Source organism: Xyrauchen texanus, chromosome 1, assembly GCF_025860055.1.
Source record: "Xyrauchen texanus isolate HMW12.3.18 chromosome 1, RBS_HiC_50CHRs, whole genome shotgun sequence".
Classification (NCBI taxonomy): Eukaryota; Metazoa; Chordata; class Actinopteri; order Cypriniformes; family Catostomidae; genus Xyrauchen; species Xyrauchen texanus.
In genome coordinates this window covers 22,854,497-22,875,200 of record NC_068276.1, presented here as the reverse complement: position 1 = coordinate 22,875,200, position 20,704 = coordinate 22,854,497, and the positions used below count along the sequence as shown (strand labels likewise).

The 20,704-nt window shown below is 42.9% G+C and overlaps 1 protein-coding gene across 4 annotated transcripts in view; it reads left to right on the top strand.

Annotated features, from left to right (window-relative positions):
* LOC127643681 (dysferlin-like) overlaps positions 1-20,704 on the top strand; it is a 138,547-nt gene that overhangs the window by 52,591 nt on the left and 65,252 nt on the right. For 3 of the 4 annotated variants that reach the window (XM_052126504.1, XM_052126498.1, XM_052126521.1), the window contains 6 exons: positions 8,517-8,698; positions 11,115-11,252; positions 11,798-11,827; positions 12,916-12,951; positions 17,111-17,155; positions 18,387-18,488. In XM_052126504.1, the coding sequence (XP_051982464.1) occupies positions 8,517-8,698; positions 11,115-11,252; positions 11,798-11,827; positions 12,916-12,951; positions 17,111-17,155; positions 18,387-18,488 (533 nt within the window). The remainder of the gene's footprint in view (positions 1-8,516; positions 8,699-11,114; positions 11,253-11,797; positions 11,828-12,915; positions 12,952-17,110; positions 17,156-18,386; positions 18,489-20,704) is intronic. The other variant, XM_052126512.1, reaches the window with a different exon arrangement.

Here is a 20,704-nt window from a genome sequence, read left to right as displayed (position 1 = left end):
TCTCATTCAGGGCGGATGCCCGAATGTGACTCCCTGAGCCTCGCCGAGCTGCACGCTCGCTTTGCCGCTTTCGCTGCAATCAAGCCTGCTTCCACCGTGCTGCCGCCCCCTCCGTTCGAGCCGCGCAAGAAAAGCGCCGCTCACAGAGGCTGCCAGAGCACATAGACTTTGGTGACGTCACGCCGGCCCAGTCCCCACGTGCTTCACCGCTGCCTGAGATCTCCCCGCCGCCAGTCCATTTTATGAAGACGGTCCAGCACCCCTCCAGCAGAGCGGTGGGTCTCGTCTCATTCGGCACGTCAGGGGACGACGATGAAAAGGATGACAGCCTCTCTATTGACGCTGCATCCGACGACTGGCCGGGCTCAAGTTTTGACCCCGCGCCATCGACATCAGCGGACACGAGCACGGGCACCAGCATGGACTCTGAGATCGTCCGCATCCTGTCCAAAGCCGTAGAAGACCTCGGGCTCGACTGGTCTTCTCCAGAAGAACCCACCCGCAGCCGGCTGGACGAGTGGTTCCTGCAGGGGCACCGGCAGGCCCCTTGACAGAGACCCTCTCCTTTCTTCCCCGAAGTGCACGATGAACTCACAAAGTCGTGGAAAGCCCCGCACTCTGCTCGCCTGAAGCCTTCTTTTTCTTCCTCGCTCTCCTCAGTGGACGGCGCAAGAGAAAGAGGCTACGAGGGAACTCCGCCCCTCGAGGAGGCTGTGGCCAACCATCTGTGCCCACCCTCCACCGCCGGATGGAAAGCCAAAGCTTCTCATCCCTCGAAGCCCTGCAGATCCACCTCAGCTCTCGCCCGGTCGCGCATACGCCGCCGCCCGGTAAGCTGCATCAGCGCTTCATTCAATGGCGGTTTGCAAGTTTACCAGGCCAAACTTCTCCGCACCATGGGCGAGTCTGGACCTGAACCTGAAGCTTTCAAGGACCTGCGCAGCGCCACTGGCGTAGCCCTGCGAGCCCACGAAGGCCACCGCCCAATCCATCGGCCGGGCCATGGCTAATTTGACTGTCCTGAGCGCCATCTGTGGCTGGCGCTTAACGGAGATGAAGGGCGCGGATAAAGCGCCATTCCTTGGCGCCCTATCGCTCCAAGCGGCCTGTTCGGATCAGCGGTAAAGAATTAGCTGAGCGCTTCACTGAGGCCGGAAGGATTCAGCAAGCTATACGTCACTTCCTGCCCAAGCGCTCCAGCTCGTCTCACCAGAGACCGCCTCAGCAGCAGCAGCTAGCCAGGGCGGTCCCTCCCGTCTCCCAAAAGCCGAAGAGCAGACCTGAAAGGGGCGCTTCGGCGCCGCTCGCGTTCCGCTGGCGAAGAAAGCCGCCTGAGCAACGAGGTCCTCGGCCCAAGATCGTGCTGAACCGGAGCCTCGTAAGTCTTCCTAGCAATAGGAAGAAAAGAGAGAGTACGTGTCTCGCAAAGGCCGGACCACTGTCTCTAAAACATGTAAAACATTACCCAGTCCCCTTACAGGCGGTTGGAAATGTCTGTACAGCAGTCAATTGGCCAGTCACAGAACTTCGCTCACCTGCAATCAAACGCCGTTTTAACGGCGACACACAGAAATCACGAAAAGAGTCATTTTCTGCCTGTGTCACTAAGGGTTCACATGTCCACACTAAAGTGCGCATTCCCACATACCAATACTGTCCAAACAGTGCCAAATACTTCCCCAGCTCAGGCTGGACGTCCAATAAATGTAGATCGTGTGCCTATTGTCATGTATGCACCACTACACACAAGCACTGTTCCCACAGTTATAAACACTTCCCCAGTAAAAGCGGGAAATACTATAAAGGTAGCGCGTGTGCCTGCTGTCCTGCATGCACCCCTACACACAAACACTGTATGCATAGCCAAAAACTCCCGCCATGGCGAAGACTTTATGAAAGTGGTGCTGCGTGCCTACTACAGTATATGCACCCCCACCCATAAGTGCTGCCCATACAGTTTCAAACAGTTCTCTGTCTCATGCCGCAAACATCACAGATGCGATGCGTGAGCCAAGAGACGCCCCGCTAAAAGCGGGAAGCTTTATGAATGTGGCGCACGTGCCTATTACGATGTATGCACCCCCACCCGAAAACTCTGTTCATACAGTTTCAAGCATTTCTCCGACTCATGCTGCAAGCATTTCACACGCACCTCTGCACTCGGCACTCAATACGGCTGCTCAGCGCGCACCTGCACCTCTGAGAGCTGTAAACTCAGTGTTAGCACAAAAGCATTCAGCCCATATCTGTGCGAGCAAAAGCCTGGGAAAAAATCCCAGACATGCCGAAATGGGTTTTGAACATAATAAAACACGGTTACTCACTTCAATTCGTGAGGAAAGATGTGTCACATGTTCTACGTACCGAGGTGCTCAAACTGATAGAGAAGGGCGCTATAGAAACTGTTCCTCCCTCTATGAGCGAGGCGGGTTTTTACAGCCGCTATTTTCTCATCCCGGAAAAGGACGGTGGCCTCCGCCCCATCCTAGATCTCAGACATCTGAACAAAGCTTTAATGATTCAGCTCGTTCAGAATGTTAACAACCAAACATATCCTCGCGCAAGTTAGCCCGGGATTGGTTTCTATCAGTGGATTTGAAAGACGCTTACTTTCACATTCGATAGCGCCTCATCACAGGCCTTTTCTGAGATTAAGCTTTGAGGGACAGTCATACCAGTACACAGTACTACTATTCGACCTATCATTGGCCCCCGTACATTCCACGAAATGTATGGACGCGGCACTTTCACCCCTAAGACAGCGGGAGTCGCGAATACTGAATTACCTCGACGATTGGCTAATCATAGCACAATCAGAGGGTCAGTTAACGACGCACAGATCTTGGATTATCAGCCATCTAGAATGCCTGGGTCTGAGAATCAATTTTGCAAAGAGCGTGCTATCCCCAGCCAGAATATCTCTTTTCTGGGAATAGTGCTAGACTCAGTGCAGATGACAGCGCGCCTCTCATCAGAGCGGCGCTCTCTGTTCGGCGCCTTGCAACATCATTCAGAGCGAGCGCTGCGCCCCGTCAAACGATTTCAAAGAATGCTTGGTCTCATGGCCTCGGCATCAGCGGTACTCCAGCTAGGATTGTTGCACATCGTCCTCTCCAGCGCTGGCTCAAGAGCCGTGTCCCCACTCACGCGTGGCGCTCGGGCCACTTTTTGATCAGAGCGAATCACGGCTGTATAAAAGCCCTGGCGCCCTGGAAAGCCGTCAACTGGTATCAAACCGGCGTGAGTCTGGGTGTAAATACGTGGAGAAAAATGATCACGACAGATGCCTCCAAAATAGGATGGGGGCCCTTTACGAGGGCAGGCCTGTATCCGGCTTTTGGTCAAACCGGAAAAGCGCCTACATATAAACTGTCTGGAAATGAAAGCGGTCGCCTTGGCTCTCAGAGCCCTGCTTCGTACCTGAAAAGCGAACACGTCCTGGTCGAGCGGATAACATGATGGTAGTTTCAGTATATAAATCGCCAGGGTGGACTCAGGTCGAGCTCCCTGCACTCTATGGCCAGGGAGCTCATCTTATGGTCACAACACCACCTGCGCTCGCTGAGAGCAGCGCATGTGCCAAGCGCCCTGAACCAGGGAGCAGACATGCTGTCCAGAGACAAGGTTCTCCCAGGAGAATGATCTCTCCACCCCTGACGGTTCAGTGGTTATGGCAAAACTTTGGCGAGGCAGAGGTCGACCTCTTAGCCTCCAGGAAAGCAGCGCAATGCCCCTTTTCTTCTCAAAAGCGCGGACCGCTCACCCAAGTCTGGCCGAGCAGCCCCTTGTATGCTTTTCCCCGATCACGATGCTACCTCAGGTCATCAGTCGGATCAGGGAAGTGAGATGTGCAGTGCTCCTGGTAGCCCCACTCTGGAACAACCAAACGTGGTTTCCAGAACTGATGCAGATGATGCAATCTGCCCCATGGCCGATTCCGTTGAGGCTAGACCTCCTCAGGCAGGCCAGCGGGATGATTCTTCATCCCGCCCGATCTGTGGGCCCTCCATGCATGGCCCCTCAGCGGGTTCCGAGAACCTCCCAGTGGAGTTTTGAGAACCATCACTGAGGCACGAGCACCCTCTCGAGGCTTATATGCCCAAAAGTGGAAAGTGTTCAGTGACTGGTGTGATACCAAGAGCTTGAACCCCAAATCGTCGTGAGATACCAAGTGTACTCGCCTTTTTTGCAAGAGCTGCTGGAGGCGGGCGCACACCCTCCATGCTCAAAGTCTATGTGGCTGCCATAGCGTCACACAATCCTGATAAAGGATGTTCATTAGGGAAAAACGACCTAATCATTACGTTTCCTAAGAGGCTAGGAGGATGAACCCTCCTCGCCCCCCTCGGTGCCGATCTGGGACCTGGCCCACGGTCCTGGGCGCACTCAAGAGTGCCCGTTCGAACCTCTCCGAACCGTGCACCTTAAACAGCTCTCGCTCAAAACTGCGCTCTTGCTGGCTTCGCCTCAGTCAAGAGAGTGGGCGACCTGCAGCGCTGTCATCAAGCTGCTTGCCTGGAATTTGGACCTAACGACTGCAGAGTTGTCCTTAGGCCAAAGCACGGGTATATTCCTAAAGTGCTCTCCACACCCTTCAGAGCACAGGTGATATCTCTGGCAGCTATCATCCCCAGCAGGCAAGCGGCGCTAATTTACTCTGCCCGGTCAGGGTGCTCAGAGTATATTTGGAGCGTTCTGCCCTGTTCAGACAGGCGGAACAGTTATTCAGTATGCTTTGGCGGCCGCACTAAAGGTCTCGCAGTCTCAAAGCAAAGAATATCAGCTGGATAGTGGATGCTATAAGCTAGCTTATGAAGCCAAGGGCCTTCAATGCCCCTTAGGCGTCAGAGCTCACTCTACGAGGAGCATGGCCTCCTCGTGGGCTTGGTCGAGTGGGATACCCATTGAAGATATTTGTCTGTGGCGGGCTGGGCCTCGCCTTCGACATTTATCAGGTTTTATAACCTACAGGTCCCCTCATTGCATTCCAACATTCTATCAGCCTGACTGTAGAATGGACTGGAGTATGTATATGCTGAGCATTATCTCCTCCCTTATAAGGTCCGTCTCTGACCGACTTAGAGGATTTTTATGCATATCATTACATAGAAAAAATGCATTCCAACATTCTATCAGCCTGACTGTAGAATGGACTGGAGTATGTATATGCTGAGCATTATCTCCTCCCTTACAAGGTCCGTCTCTGACTGACTTAAAGGATTTTTTATGCATATCAGTACATAGAAAACTCAGTACATAAGATATGTGCTTGTGTTTGTACAATGAGCGCCCACCTTGGGGCAAAGGCTCTGTGTTATCCGTTATATAGCTCGCCGTTGGCGGCTCGTGGAATAATCACTTTGCTTTAAGGCTCAGGCATCTGCCTCTGGCTTTATAGAGCTGAAGTCAGCACGCACGGCGTTTTGCAGGGTGTTCCCATAGCGTAAGCTACTTACGCAATAGGAGAGACCTCTCGATAGGGAACGACTCGGTTACTAACGTAACCTCGGTTCCCTGAGAGGAGGGAACGAGTATTGCGTAAGCTGCCGTGCTTGTGCTTGGTCAGTTCAGCTTCAGTCGATTGAACCTAAAGGAACTCGCATGACGGGGTGCCCATTATATAGCCTGGCTAATTTCTGCGGGCTCTGAGCCTGAGCAGGCGTAGCGCCCATTGGTCGCGCGTTCAGAGTCGCCCCGTCATTGGTTCGAGCAGTTGCCGCAGCACAGCCAATGACCGTGCTGCCTCGCTCATTACTGTCTGCTGTGCAGCTGCAATGCGTTTTACATAAAGACTTCAATATTTCTCGAGAAACTGAGTTTTCCCATAGCGTAAGCTACTTACGCAATACTCGTTCCCTCCTCTCAGGGAACCGAGGTTACGTTAGTAACCGAGTCATTCTCTCAGCTCTGTTTTAGTAATTTCACATTTTTAAATCCATTCCTCAGAACTCCCCCATAATCAGCACAGAAAATGTAAAAAAGTGTGTGAATTCTGTGTGGCCCTAGTTATTACCTTGTAATTATATATTAATATACATTAACTGAGTTCTCATTCAAAATGTGACACTTATAATAAGACATTGAAAAAAAGAATTGTCCACAAAAATTTCAAATATAAGAGAACATTCTTGGCAACACATAAGCAGTATTTCACCACCTTTAAACCATAGCATGTCTGTTGCCATAGGCGAGAGCGCTAAGTTGTGTTAGTGAAATTTTTATCCCAGAGTGCTTCACATCATTAAAATACAGGCAAAACACACCCGCTGGTTATCACCCATTAAGGATGTCCGGTATAAATCTCCCATGCATGGAGAAACCATAGAGGCTAAAAACGGGACCATAGCTGACGATAATGAAAAGAAAAACAGAGAGCGAGACACACAGAGAGAGAAAGATAGAGAGAGAGAGAGATTAAGGTGGAGAAATATCTAAAGTATATTGTTTTTTTGCAAAATCCTGGAAATGTAGCTATTTGGCTGTTTGAACCCTCAAACACAGATGAAAAAACATCAAGGATCCTTTTAAAAATACAGGCCTGGTATAAATCAGACCAGCATGGCGCTGTGATTACAAATCTACAAACAGTTTTTGGTTAGTTTCCTGATGCACAAAACCCAGCCTAGTTCTTTACAGCATTATGAGTTCTGAGGAAAATGAATAAATCAAGTGCAGGCAGAAATCACTTGTCCTTGGTGCACATGAGATGGAGTTTGGTAAACTGAAATGATCAATGGACCACAATATTTGTAAAGGAGGGGAAATATGGAGCTGCATCAGTGCTTTTGCCACTGGAGGGGGATTAGAGGAAGTCAGAGGTTTGGGCCAGATGGTACATGACTATAGACCCCACTCTGCTAAAGTCTGGGAGACTGGCTGCCAATTACACTCAGATGTCAGAAAAATGTCAGCAAAGTTATTTAATGATGCATCTATCTAAACTATATGGCCAAAAGTTTGTGGATTCACATGTGCTTGTTGAACATCTTATTTTAAAACTTTAGGGATTAATCCCACTCTTTGCTGCCATAACATCTTCCACTGTTCTGCATACCTGCCAACATGGGATTGTTTTGTGCTTTGTATGTGTTTCAGCACAATGTGTGTATGTGTGTGTGTGTGTGTGTCAGTACCGGTCGGTTATATTATTCTTATCTATATATATATATATATATATATATATATATATATATATATATATATATATATATATATATATAAGAATATATATATTCAGTTGGTTTCATGTCTGTCCATCAGTCCATTCATCCATCCATTTTGAATAAAATATGCTCTCTGCACAGTTAAACATGGTACAGATTGTTGATACAGTATGTGGGAAATAATCCACATCAGAATTCCATGGTTGTCTTTCCCCATTTTCTCTGAGTGCATCATTGTTCCCAAGGGCCATAGATAATGTTTGAGTCATACACGTGGGCAGCCATCGACATGGTGGTGTCCAGTCCCACTATACCCTTGGGGAAGACAGTTTATTTACTGTTTGCTGTAAGCAGCCAGATTAGACACTGTCTGTGTTTATTTCCCATTTGCTCATTGGGTAATGGTGCACGCTCCCAATAGCTTGTTTATGCCTTTGTTTATTTGAGCCACTGTGTTTATGGGAAGAAGTTTGTGTGAGTGTGTGTGCGTGTGCTAGCGGGGTATTTTAATAAGAGCTGGGAAAATTGGGTCTGTTTCTCTCTCCCAAGTGAAACCATCCCACTGAGGCCGCTTTACGTCAACTAAAATAATAACAATAAATTTAGGCTGTCCCTACAATTTCTGCCATTCCTAAGTTGTTGATGTCACTTTCTTTTACACCCTAAGATCAAAACCGTCAAAATGTTTGAATGAAGTGAAGGTTAAAACAACCTCATGCACATACACCTTCACAGAGACATATACACTCTCACATATGGTAAACATATAATTGCTAATTTCTTTTCTTTTCTTTCTTTCTTTCTTTCTTTCTTTCTTTCACAACCGCTCCATCCTACAGACATTACGTAGACCTACCAAAGTTCAAAACTGTCTCACCCTCCCTGAACCAACTCAGGCTGGGTATTTCTGGTTCTTTTCACTTCCATAATTAATGTTATATACTTGGCAAAGTCCCCCTCATTACAAACCAAATAAAAACAGAAATCCTTGTGTTTATTGTGTTTACTGATGCATTGGAAGCCTTGTTCTGAGGAGGAAAAAACAAATCATTGCCTCAGTCTTGATGGCAAACAGACTTCAGTCACTTGATGGCTGCACATCTTTCCAACTCTTGATGCATTTCTTTCCACATCATATATCAATCTACATGGCAGCGACCTCCATCTGACCTGACAAAGCCTTTCTTATTCCATTTGACAGTTTAGATCTCATTTTTGACAGTGTACAATAGCACATTTCACATGCTATTCTCTTTCTTTGTGAACTGGCAACTCAAGCCATGCTTCATTACTCATTTTGACATTACAGTGCAATGCAATTCATTGACCTTTGATCTTTGACTCTTTAAACAGATCCTTATGCCATTGTATCCTTCCTGCATCAGAGCCAGAAGACAGTGACTGTTCGGAACACTCTCAACCCTACCTGGGACCAGACCCTCATCTTCTATGAAGTGGAAATATTTGGAGACATTCATGTGACTGGGAGGAACCCTCCGAACATTGTGGTGGAAATATACGATCAGGACACCTATGTGAGTTTTCACTGTATTGGTGTATAATTTTATAAGCAGGTGTGTTTAAAAAAATTAAAATAAGTTTAGTGTTGCCAGACTTTTTTTTTTACTGTAGACATGAATTCCGGTCTACTTTGCTGCTTATTCTGGTCAAGAACCTCCCACTTAGAAAGAAGACCCTCTGACCATCATACCATATTCAACCTGGTCTCATAGTATAAATGTGACTAGATACATTTTTACAAAACTTGTTATATGTGTGTGATGAGGAGGAGGGTGTGGCCAGGTCGTGATGGAGCACGGCCAGCGCTGAATCAGCTGATCAGTGGGAGAGCGAGATAATGGGTGGCCGGAGTCGCCGGTTCGAGAGGGAGAGATGCACGGCTGTATTGCATGTGTGTCTGTGCACTTATATTTTATTTTGTTTTAAGTTCATTTCTATAATTAAAGTTTATTTTTACTGTTCAGTCGGTTCCTGCCTCCTCCTAACCTCCTAACGCTAACTTTACCTGTTACAACATGTCTCCAGTTAAAATTCCCTGCAGTTTCCAGGTGAAATGAACACTAGAGGTGCTACGACAACTGTGTGTTTTATTCACTTTCACTCAAATGATGACTACACACATTCCAATGTAGCTCACTTGATAGAGAGTTGGACTTAGGGTTGGAAGACTGCGGTTCAAGTCCGGCCATGAACTAAAGCTGACTGGGGGCATTACAGAGCCATAGAAGTGGCACAAAATGATGTGGTTGATTTATAAAATTAGATTTTTCATTTTGCTTCTGTATTTTAAAACACGAATTGTTAGGTATTGATAAGGGGTGACGACGAGGAGGAGGGCGGGGCTGCGCCATTAGGATGGGCGCCTGGCACTGAGTCACCGCAGTCAGCCGTGTGAGGGATAAAGAGGAGCTGGAGATAGTTCGGGAGAGAAAGGGAGGTGCACACAGCCGCTAAACATGTGCATTCCGCCTGTTTGACTGAGTAGTCATTAGAATGAAAGAGCACACGGAGGTGTGTGTGTGCGTTATGGTTTTGTTATGTTTTATTTTGTGTTGAATTCAAAGTCTTTTGGTTGTAAACCCAGTTCCTGCTTCCTCTACGATGGGCAGGAGACCTGTCTGCCACAGTGGGTCAAAACCCAGGAAGGAGGAAGGATGCGCCATCCTTGATGGTGCATCCTTCCTCCTTCCGGGTCCCCACAGGGGAGTGCCCGATCCGGTGGCACTGGAGCACTGCGTTAACTGGCAACTGAAAGGGACAGCTGAGGGGTCCAGTGTCATCGCCCGGGGTCGCGGACTGAAGCAGTACAATAAGCTGAAGAAAAGTCGGTCAGCGTGTCAGGGGCCGGTGTGCACATCTCTCTCTGCTCTCTCTCCTCTCTCTGCTTTCTCCTCTCACTCATCCTATTCCCACTCCAAGGCACATGGGGGTTGGACCCAGAGACAATCCTGAAGGCAACGCTCCCTCCCAATAAATGGGGGTAGGTCACAGGCTGGAGAATTCCCCAACCTGAGTTGGCGATGACGGTATGTGGCAAGCAGGGCGGGGCCGAGCGGCATCTAGGTAGAGCAATAAGTGGTGAATGAGGTGTGTCACCAGTCCCGCATTCCAGTGAGGAGTGGCGGGAGTATTGAAGGAGAGGAGACAGTTAGAGCTGCTGAAAAGCAACTGTGTTATAGTGTTAAATGTGTATTGAAAAGTGTCACATTAAAGTGTCTTACGTGGATTGTTCACCCTGTCCCCGCTTCCTCCTTTCCACATTGAGAACCTGAATTGCCACATAAGGTAAGGATGTATTTTTAATGTCTCATTTATATTTTAAAACACTTTTAATATATATTATGATATATATAATATATATTGGTTAGGTTCAGGCAAATGTTTTGGGAGGTATGTTTTAAAAACACCCATCTAAATTCACCTTAAAACCTCATCCAAATACACCATGTTACAAGCTTTTGATGCCACCAGATGGACATTTCACTGAAACCTGCAGCCAATTATGTTATACAATATGTCAAATTTTGAATTGTAAAAATGTTGTCATGTTCACGTAAATTTCATGAGATCAGGCTGTCTTTTTGTCTGAACCGTGTGATGCAATTTTATTTCAACAACATGCAATTTGTCTCTCCACACTGAATGCGATGATGTTGCACTACGCAGTACAATCACAGCCAATCAGAACATATTTTAAGGTTAAATGTAAAAATTATGAGGAGCAGGATTTTCGACTGGTGTGACACCACAAAAATAGAGATGAAGCTATCGACAGAGTGTCCTGTTGCTTATCACGATAGGCTAGAATGGAAACTCTGATTAATATGGAAGACAAAGCGAGTGTGTTAAGCTAAGACTGCAAAATGCTCTCTGTGAAACAGAAAAACTGTCTGAGCTGAACACAGGTATTGTTTGACTTCTGCGCTGTAGGGAGCTGATGAGTTTATGGGGCGCTGTGTGTGCCAACCATCAATGTCTTCTCCTCGCCTTGCCTGGTATCCCATCCAAAAAGGCGGGAAGACTGCTGGAGAACTGCTTGCTGCTTTTGAACTGATCCTCAGAGATAAGGTACAAGTAATCATAATTATTGCAATCTTCATGATCTCTATCATTTGTGATTATGATATCATAATATAAGGTAATGATTTACAGTCAGTAATCTCAGGTCACTGTTCTACATAGTTATGATAACCTCAATGATTTAGTGGGATCCTTTGGGTCCTCCAGAGACAAATATCTCAGCTATTGTCTGCGGCATCTCTGTTGAAAGTAATGCTTTTGTTATAAGATTAACCCACAAGTGTTTACATGGCACATATCACAGCTTCTCCATCACCACAGAGGAAGCTTTGTGGTTCCTTAACCCACACATAGTATATATGTACAGTATAGTGCCCGACAACATATGATTTAAAATTTAAAACCACTTTTAATTTTTCAAGGACGTCTGTGTTCTTACATGTGATTTTGTACACAGAGATGTGTGTTGAGATGTCCTGTTTGGTTGTGTTGCTTTATTTGGGTTTGTTCATGTATGTTGGTCTCTGGGGAACCAGTTTTTGTTCACGTTGGAAAAGATGGGTATAACTAATAATGCTTTGTTGTTTTCACAGCCTGCAGTTCACCACATACCTGGTCAAGAAGTTAGTAATATTTCTGCCATTTATCAGTGCCCTTTCTGTGAAAAGAATGTTTCCTTAGACTTTTATTGTTTTTACATTAAGCAAATTTTATTTTGTTTCCCCTGCCTCTTAACATAACTCTCACAAGACACCTTTTGTATTTTTAGATGATTAATATGTTTGCTAAGTGTTTTACACACACACACACACACACACACACACACACACACACACACACACACACACACACACACACACACACACCCACACACATACGAGCGCATGCGAACTCACTCACTTATTCACGCATCCTGTCGTTCAAGACGCAGCTACTCTTTCCTCGGTCAGGCAGGACTGAATAATTTCTCAGAGCTGCTGTAAATTACATAAACATCACTATCTGAGAAGGTTTCACTGGCCCTGCTGTCTGTTTGGAGACTGGCTATGCTCAACAGTTCTCAGTTCAGGCAAATGGCCCTGTCTGGCCAATGCAGACAGCCAGGTGACTGATTGGAGATGCCAGTGGAGTTTAAGAGTGCCAGAGTCCCCACCCCATCCAGACCTGCCCAGCTGGCATCAGTTAGATTGCGATATTCACAGAAAATCGAATTAGAGTGGACACGCGCGTGCACGCACACATGCACGCACGCACACACACACACACACACACACACACACACACACACACACACACACACACACACACACACACGTTGGTGAGGCTATCCTTATGAGGACTCTCCATAGACTTAATGATTTTTATACAGTACAAACTATAGATTCTATCCCCTAACTCTAATACTAAACCTAACCTAACCCTCACAAAAACTTTCTGCATATTTACATTTTCAATAAAACAACATTTAGTATGTTTTTTTTTTTACTATTTTAACACTAGAAATGTCCTCATAAACCATATTTATAGCATAATACCCTTATTATAATACCTTATATAATTACCAGTTTGTAACCTAAAACAAAGTCACTAAAAACCACTTAAACCTGCCCACACACACACACACAAACACACACACACACAAATACCACAAAGTAACACTATAGGACTATTTATAGGACTAAAATCTCTTTTTTTTCTTCCTCTTTTCCAGGGAGATTTTATACCACCCTCACATATTATGGATGAGGTAAGATTTAGTTGAAGATTTTTGCTTATTCACTTAGTCACTATTTTGGAATAGACAATACATCTTCAGTAATAAGCAGGCCCAGACGAAATCTGCAGACCTTTTTTTTTTTATCATTTTCTGCATTTTGGGGTAAAAATGGGTGTGCAAGAATTGAAGCACAACAAAGGGACATTTACCATTAACAACCATTGCATTTATTTCTTTTTAGCTTTAAATTTACCCTCTGTTACATTATAATGGCACTTTTATTAATAGAGTAGGCAGGCCTGTTTTTGTGCCAAATAATGGGCTTAATGTTTAGTCATAAAATTAAATTAAATTATTTTCATATGATTCATAATCACTTTCCAAAATATTCTGAAGACACAACTGTAAATGGAGGAATTTGCACTACACATGAAAATAGAAACAAATTCACCAGTTTTTACAATCACTGGCTCAGACATTTAATTTGAGATGAGAAATGTTGAAAAAAAATTCACCATTCAAAATCTTTAAATAACATTCTTTGCATTTAGGCAACACAGGGCAGTTTGATTTGAACTGTATGTGACTGCAAATATGAACAGAAAATTATCAGAATAATACTAAAGTTATTGAGCCATTATGAATTAAAAATAACATCATGTCTGACTTAATGTAAACTAACAGACTGTAATGTTGGAGGCAGGTTTAAGGCAGGCAGGAGATGTTGATTTTAAGAGAACACTGTACGATTTTGGCCATGATTCTGCCGTCTTAGTCAAATTTCGGGAATCCTAAAGGATTTCTCTCGTCGCAGGGCAAAATCGGCAATCTTAGTTCGCAACGAGTTCACAACTTTCAGTGTGAGGTTCACAGACGGTCGATTAATAGCCTTTGCGATGATCTTCAGCCTCTGACGAAGTTTGGGCAGTGTCTGAAATTTAGCATCGCAGCCATATAGTGTGACTGCTATTACGACGGCCAGATGAGATATTCCGCTCCTCTCTCGCACCCGAAAGAAACCTGCTCTACGTTTGCACCATAGCAACATTTGTGCCCAGTTATCACTCTACTCAAGCACTTTCAATGTTTTTTTTCTTTTCATTTTCTATCAAAAGTTTTAATAATTACATAAGCAGAAAATACTTGGAGAAAAGTGTAACACGTCAGCAATATGACAGCATTATTCTCTGAATTAAATAAATACAGAGCTTACAAAACGAAAATAAATGATTGCATTTTCTTGTTTTTTCCTTTACATTTATCATGCATTTTAATTACTATTTAACTTTTAATAAATTTACTTTAAACATCTGTAAACTTCTTTAGTTAATATTCACACCACTCCATTTTTATTTATAAATAAATAAATAAAACAAAATAGAAAGATTGAACAATTTATACTGGGAAGTATTTATGGGGCTTTGTAGCCTGCAGGTTACTAATCTAAAAGAGGGGAAAGACATTCTATAACCCGCCTTTTTTGTTTTCCCCAATGTGAAAGGAGAAGTTTGTCTTTTAATTTCCACAATGAATATTTGCTTGTGGTAGCTCATTATAACTGTAGGCTACCTCCCCCACTGGCGTTCATTCTCAACATCTGTACTCATGTCTTATTATAGGCCTATTTGACAAAATCCATCTTTCTTATAAATGTTAGCCTATGTTTGTGAAGGAGTGGTATTAGAGCAGTGGAAATGCTGATGTCCTGACTTAAAAATGCTACTCAGTGGCGGGCAAATTTCGCCGTTTCGCCTCTATTATCGTAACATGAGTCACATTCACTGATCGGGACGATTGGGACCACAGTCGGCTACGATGTATATCGTGCATTCTGACATAACATCGCACAGTGTGCCATGGCGATATCAATGCGTTCATATCCTACAGTCTGACAAGCAACAATTATAAAAAATGGTCGTAAAGAACCATTATAAATCGTACAGTGTGCACCCGCCTTAAGACTCGAATAAGACTCGAATAAGACTCGAAGTGACTTCAACCTTTCACAATGAACAATACTTGACAAAAGACAATGGCAAACACAAGGGCCTAAATACACACACTGGGGAAACGAGATAACAAGACAACCAATGAAAGGACAGAACTAATGAACCAGATAGCAAGACTAATAAAAATGAACCAGTAACAAAACAGAACTGACCAACATAACAATACTAATGATACAAGAACCAATAAGAACAAGCCACACGAAACATGAAGGAAACAGGAAACCACACAAAAGACACATGACCAGACTAGGAAAAACATGGCTACAAGAACCACAAGACATCAAATAATGAACAAAAACGCATACTTTAGACATGACACAGACAGTAAGTAGGCGTAGGCCTAATACATTTGCAGATAATCACAGGAACATTTACTGAACCAATAAATTTAATATAAATTAAATCTGTTATGTATACAGGCAGAAAAGTATCATATTTAAATGAAGCAGGGTCACAGAATTAACCACTTAAAGGCATATAAAACATCATTAACAACTAATGACTACGTTTACATGGACACCAGAAAGCAGTGAATTGCGAGAGAGCAGTGTTCTTGCTTACATGCACTGTATAAGCTGTGCAGACTTTACACTCGTATACATGCGGCTTGGTCAGTAAGCGGCTTTCTCCAGAGCAACGTAATTACCCTGTGACGCTTGTGTAAATAACAAACATGGCATCCGAGGAAGACTTCACTATTTTATTCTCTGTTGCTTTGCTTTATTTCCAGATATTCCAGAGTTGTTGTGTTTGTTTTAGGGTGCAATGAACCTTAGAGCACCCTCAATTGCAGACCAGGGCAAACTAATGATGTTGGTCGATTTATCATTAACTTTATTTATTAGATCTTTCATTTATTTGGCTTTGGGAACTAACAGCACCCACAAGCTTTTAATATGCTCAGGGTTGCCAGATAATAGATTCAACACCCCAATCAGAGGGGTGCACAAATTGGAAATATTTTGCCTTATGTCATACTTATTTTATGCAATCTGGCAACCATGCATGCAAGTACGCACACATTCTCTCTCTTCTTTGGAAAAAAAGAAAGAAAAATTACGCACAATAGTGCAATATTATGCTAAAAGAAAAGTGTGATGCAGCCACTACGTGTCCATTCATGAGGCTGCGTGTGCTATTTAGTGCTAAGTCTGTGAGCAAATCTTTTCAGTGATGATCTTCAGTAAAACCCCAATGGATCTTCACATGATTCGCACATGGAGAGGACACACGAGCAAAACAAAGTGAGAGAGCAATATGTTTGTTATTTGTGAAATGTTGAAGTCCCTCACACCTATATGAATGTTACTCTGGCAGTAATAATTTATCAGTGTCATGCAGCCTGTTTTATTCAGTTGTGTACTGATTGGGATGCCAAACAAACCATTGACAAGACCCACATCATGACCCATGAGCATTTAAACATTGTTTTGAGAATAAAATAACTTTATCCACTTTGCGGCAAACATTAAAATAAGATTTAAGAATCTATAATTTCAGAATATTTTATTTTACTATTAATTGATAGAAAAGTAGCAACAAAACTTAAAGCAATCTCAGAATGTTCCCATCAGTCAGTATGAGCTTCAGAAAATTGTGCATCATTCATTGAGTGCACTTCTACTTCTGGGTTTAAAAGATCTAGAGATCTTCCATGTTCTACTTAACTGCTGATGTGGCCCCATACCAAAATAATTGCACTCCTCTGCTGAATAGAATGGAATTTCCTTGAATCCCTGCAAACACAAAAGGCCATGCTAAATCAATTTATAAACTTGCATTATTTACAAATCAGTGTGTCCTAATCTGCAGGCACAGCATTTTGCTGTCATTTTCAGCGACAGATGAAGAACGCAGCAATAAATATTTTGTACATAAAAAAAAAAAAATTCTTATTTACGTTGTTTTAGTAGCATTTATACACGATTTACTCTATTAAAAAATTGTAATTAAGATACATCTCCACTTTATACAGAGCACCCTGAGTGAAGAAATTAACAACAATTAATGGATTTTGCTCATGTATGTGATCCGAGACAGCTACTTTCTGTAGGGTTGTGTGGGCACAGATTCCGTTTGGGCTTGGTAATGACTAATATTATAATATTGTTCCCAAACATCTCTTCTCTGTCCTCTTCTTCTTTTGTTTTTCCTCTCTGTTTATTTTGGCCATCTTCAAGCTTGTGCTTCCAGGGTTCTTCTCTGACAGTCAACAGAAGCAATGGGTACATTTCAGCATACACAAACACACAAACACCTTTATTATCATTGTCTTGCAGGAAAACCTGATAAAACACAAAAATGACACAAGTCGTAGCATTCCTACATCTGTAGCAACCTCTGCCAAACATCCCTCCAAAGGTTACCTTCACATCACAACTCACTAGTGAAGATATGGATCTGGGATCACTAGTTACATCCAAAACGTCATTCCCAATGGTTTTCATTAGGCTGTGGAATGGATAATTAGGAGTAGATTATTTTTTATCTCTGGTGGGTAGAAATTGGGGAACTAATATGCTAACGTAAGACTACAGAATTGCTGGTATTCATTATATTCACTCACACAAGATAAATTAACACACTGAATCACACAAGTATACTGTATTTACTCTGTTTTGTCAATAGTAAAAGAAATCATTGGTAGTACATGGCAAATATGGCAAAGAAAACAGCAAGCAATTTGCTTTGGTTATGCTCTTGCAATCTATAATGTTTTTTCCTTTTTTCTCTTTACTTTCTTTTTTGCTAAAACTAATAGCATGATATCAATAATATGCTCTGATTAACCATCAAATAAAGTGGCCTTTCCTAAATGTTATGTTTGTGTCTAAAGACGCCATGTTAGCAGACTGACTTTGTGTAAACATCATGTATTATCCTCTGGAAATATTTTCATTAACAAGAAGATTAGAGAGGCTACCGAGGATGTGTGTTTTAATGACCCCGTTCCAAATCATTGCCTTAATTAGAGTCTGACTTTACATAACCTAATGCTCCAAATGTCCCTTTGCACAGAGCACCAATTTATCCAACAGTAGTGCCCATTCATCAAACAATTGCAATGGAAAGAGGATATCTATAATTTTTTATGTTGTGGCATGATTACTAACTCTTCTTGACATACAAAGTTATGATTGTTGCTGCTATTAGTGACCAATTTCTTGTTTGTTTTCACACCCGCTTTCTAGTTTGTGTGTGTCACGTACTGTAGTGTACTCTAAGAGAAGGTTGGAACCACCGTGTTTCCAGTTACTGATAACAACTAGATGCATGAGAGAGTAACGCTGCAATCAGAGTGAAGTTGTGTCCTCCAAATTTACTGTTTGTTTCTTTAAATTATGTGATGTTAACATTTTGCATAGTTTGTGAAACTCTTTATGTGTAGTTAAGTGTTGAATTTCCTTATTGATGAATTGTTGCTCATTATGCTTTGCTCTTCTATCTCATTGTTAGCCAGAGGACTCTGATTTGCCCTATCCACCTCCGCAGAGGGAACCTAATGTCTACATGGTGCCACAGGGTATCAAACCTGTCCTACAACGCACTGCTATTGAGGTGTGCCCAAAACACAAGCTTAAATGAGACATTTAAACAGTTTCAAAAAGTTCTGATGCATTACAAAAAGGTATAGTATAAAAAAGTATAGTATTATTTATATTTAAATTTTGGAATAGTTTTTAACCAGCTAAATCCGCCATGTTGCACTAACCCCTATTGTAATGAAATGCTTTGAGAAACTGGTTTTGAGTCACATCACAGCGAGCCTACCACCTACACTGGACTCCCACTAGTTTGCCTACCGCCCAAACAGGTCGACAGAGGATGCCATTGTCACTGCTCTTCATCAGTCCTCACCCATCTTGACAACACCACGTACATAAGGATGCTGTTCTTTGACTTTAGTTATGCATTCAGCACTGTCATCACCACCAAACTCATCACCAAGCTCAATGACCTGGGCATCAGCTCCTCCATATGCAGTTGGATTATGGACTTCCTAACCAATAGACCTCAGCCTGTTAAGTTGGGCAATCACATGTTCATCACGAACACTGTCGTCCCACAGAGTTGTGTGCTGAGCCCGCTGCTCTACTCCCTATTGAACCTTTCCATAACTCCAATATCATCATCAAGTATACAGATGATACCACGTTGGTAGTTCACGTCAGCAACAATGAGTCAGCTTACAGGGAGGAGATCCAAAGCCTAGCAGCTTGGTGTTTTCCTGCCAACAACCTCACCCTCAATGCCAAGAAGACCAAAGAGCTAATTGTGGACTTCCAGAAATCTAAAAGCAGCAGGCACGCTCCCGTCTACATCAATGGGACTGAAGTAGAGCGTGTCTTTAGCTTCAAGTTCCTGGGTGTCCACTTCTCTAAGGATCTGTCCTGGCACCATAATACTTAAATTCTGGTTAGTAAGGTGCTACATCGTTTTTTGCTTTCTGAAAGTTCCTCTGTCTTCCCAGATCTTAACAAGTTTCTATCACTGCACCATTGAGAGCATCCAGACCAATTCCATCACAGTGTCGTAAAACCGCCCAACACATCATTGGTGCCCAACTACCTGCCATTTAACAACTTCACCACAGTAGATATCTGCATAGTGCACTCAACATCATCAGGGACTCCTCCCATCCCAGTCACAAACTGTTCATCCTCCTTACTTCCAGGAGGAGATACAGGAACTTTCGTACCAGAGCCAACAGGTTTGGGGCCAGCTTCTTCCCCACAACCATTACCCTGCTGAACTCTACACTGCACTGTTAGGCCACTGATGTTTTGCTGCCTGTAATCATCCTGCAGCTCTATTCTATACTGTATATTCTGTATTTCTTGATATAATTGTAGATTCATAATATATATCCTAGGTTATCTTTATATACAGTATAATATCTGTATATACATCGTATATTATCCATGGATTATCTGGGTACTGTTGTATATACATTGTACATTTCTCATACATATATTATGACTAATTACTTGCATAATATGTTTTTAAACCATTCATACTGTTATGCACTCAATATTTACTCCCATAGCCTTGTTATTTATTATTTACTGTATATATATATTTACACATTCAACCAGCACTTTGTTAATTTGCACATTGCTAATATTTGCACTTCTATAGATGCTAAACTGCATTTCGTTGCTGTGTACCTGTACTGTGCAGTGACAATGAAGTTGTATAAAAATAAATAAAATACATTGACATAATTAAAAAGATAAAATCAAACTGCTGAGTGTAATAGAATCATCTCCTTGCTTAACTTTTCTTTCTTCAAATAATACTCGTTAAGTGAAAAGTAAATGCTTAAAAAGTACATTAATAAAGCAATATCACACAAGCAAGTGTGCTATGGCCCTACCTCAGCATGGCTGTGATTCAGCAACAGGCAAACATAATTATATATCCTCACATCACGGAAACTTTGGTTAAAGGTCCTTAAGGATCTAAGTACCTTGAGTACATTTTTGATTACACCGTCTGTTGTATCTCTCAGCTGTGATAAGCCTTAATGCTGAAGCTGTTATTTTAATTGTATGTCCCAGCTGTAGTACTAGTAATCTGAATGATCATGAAGTAAGAGATGATGCATATGACGCTAGCTGACTGATCAAATCATATCACTTTATTGTCACAGTCATATACACAAGTGCTACTGTGGGTGAAAGTCTTGGGTGCAGTTCCGAGCAACATAGCAGTCATGACAGTGATGAGATATAAACCAATTTACAATAACATCAGATTACGCAAAATGATTT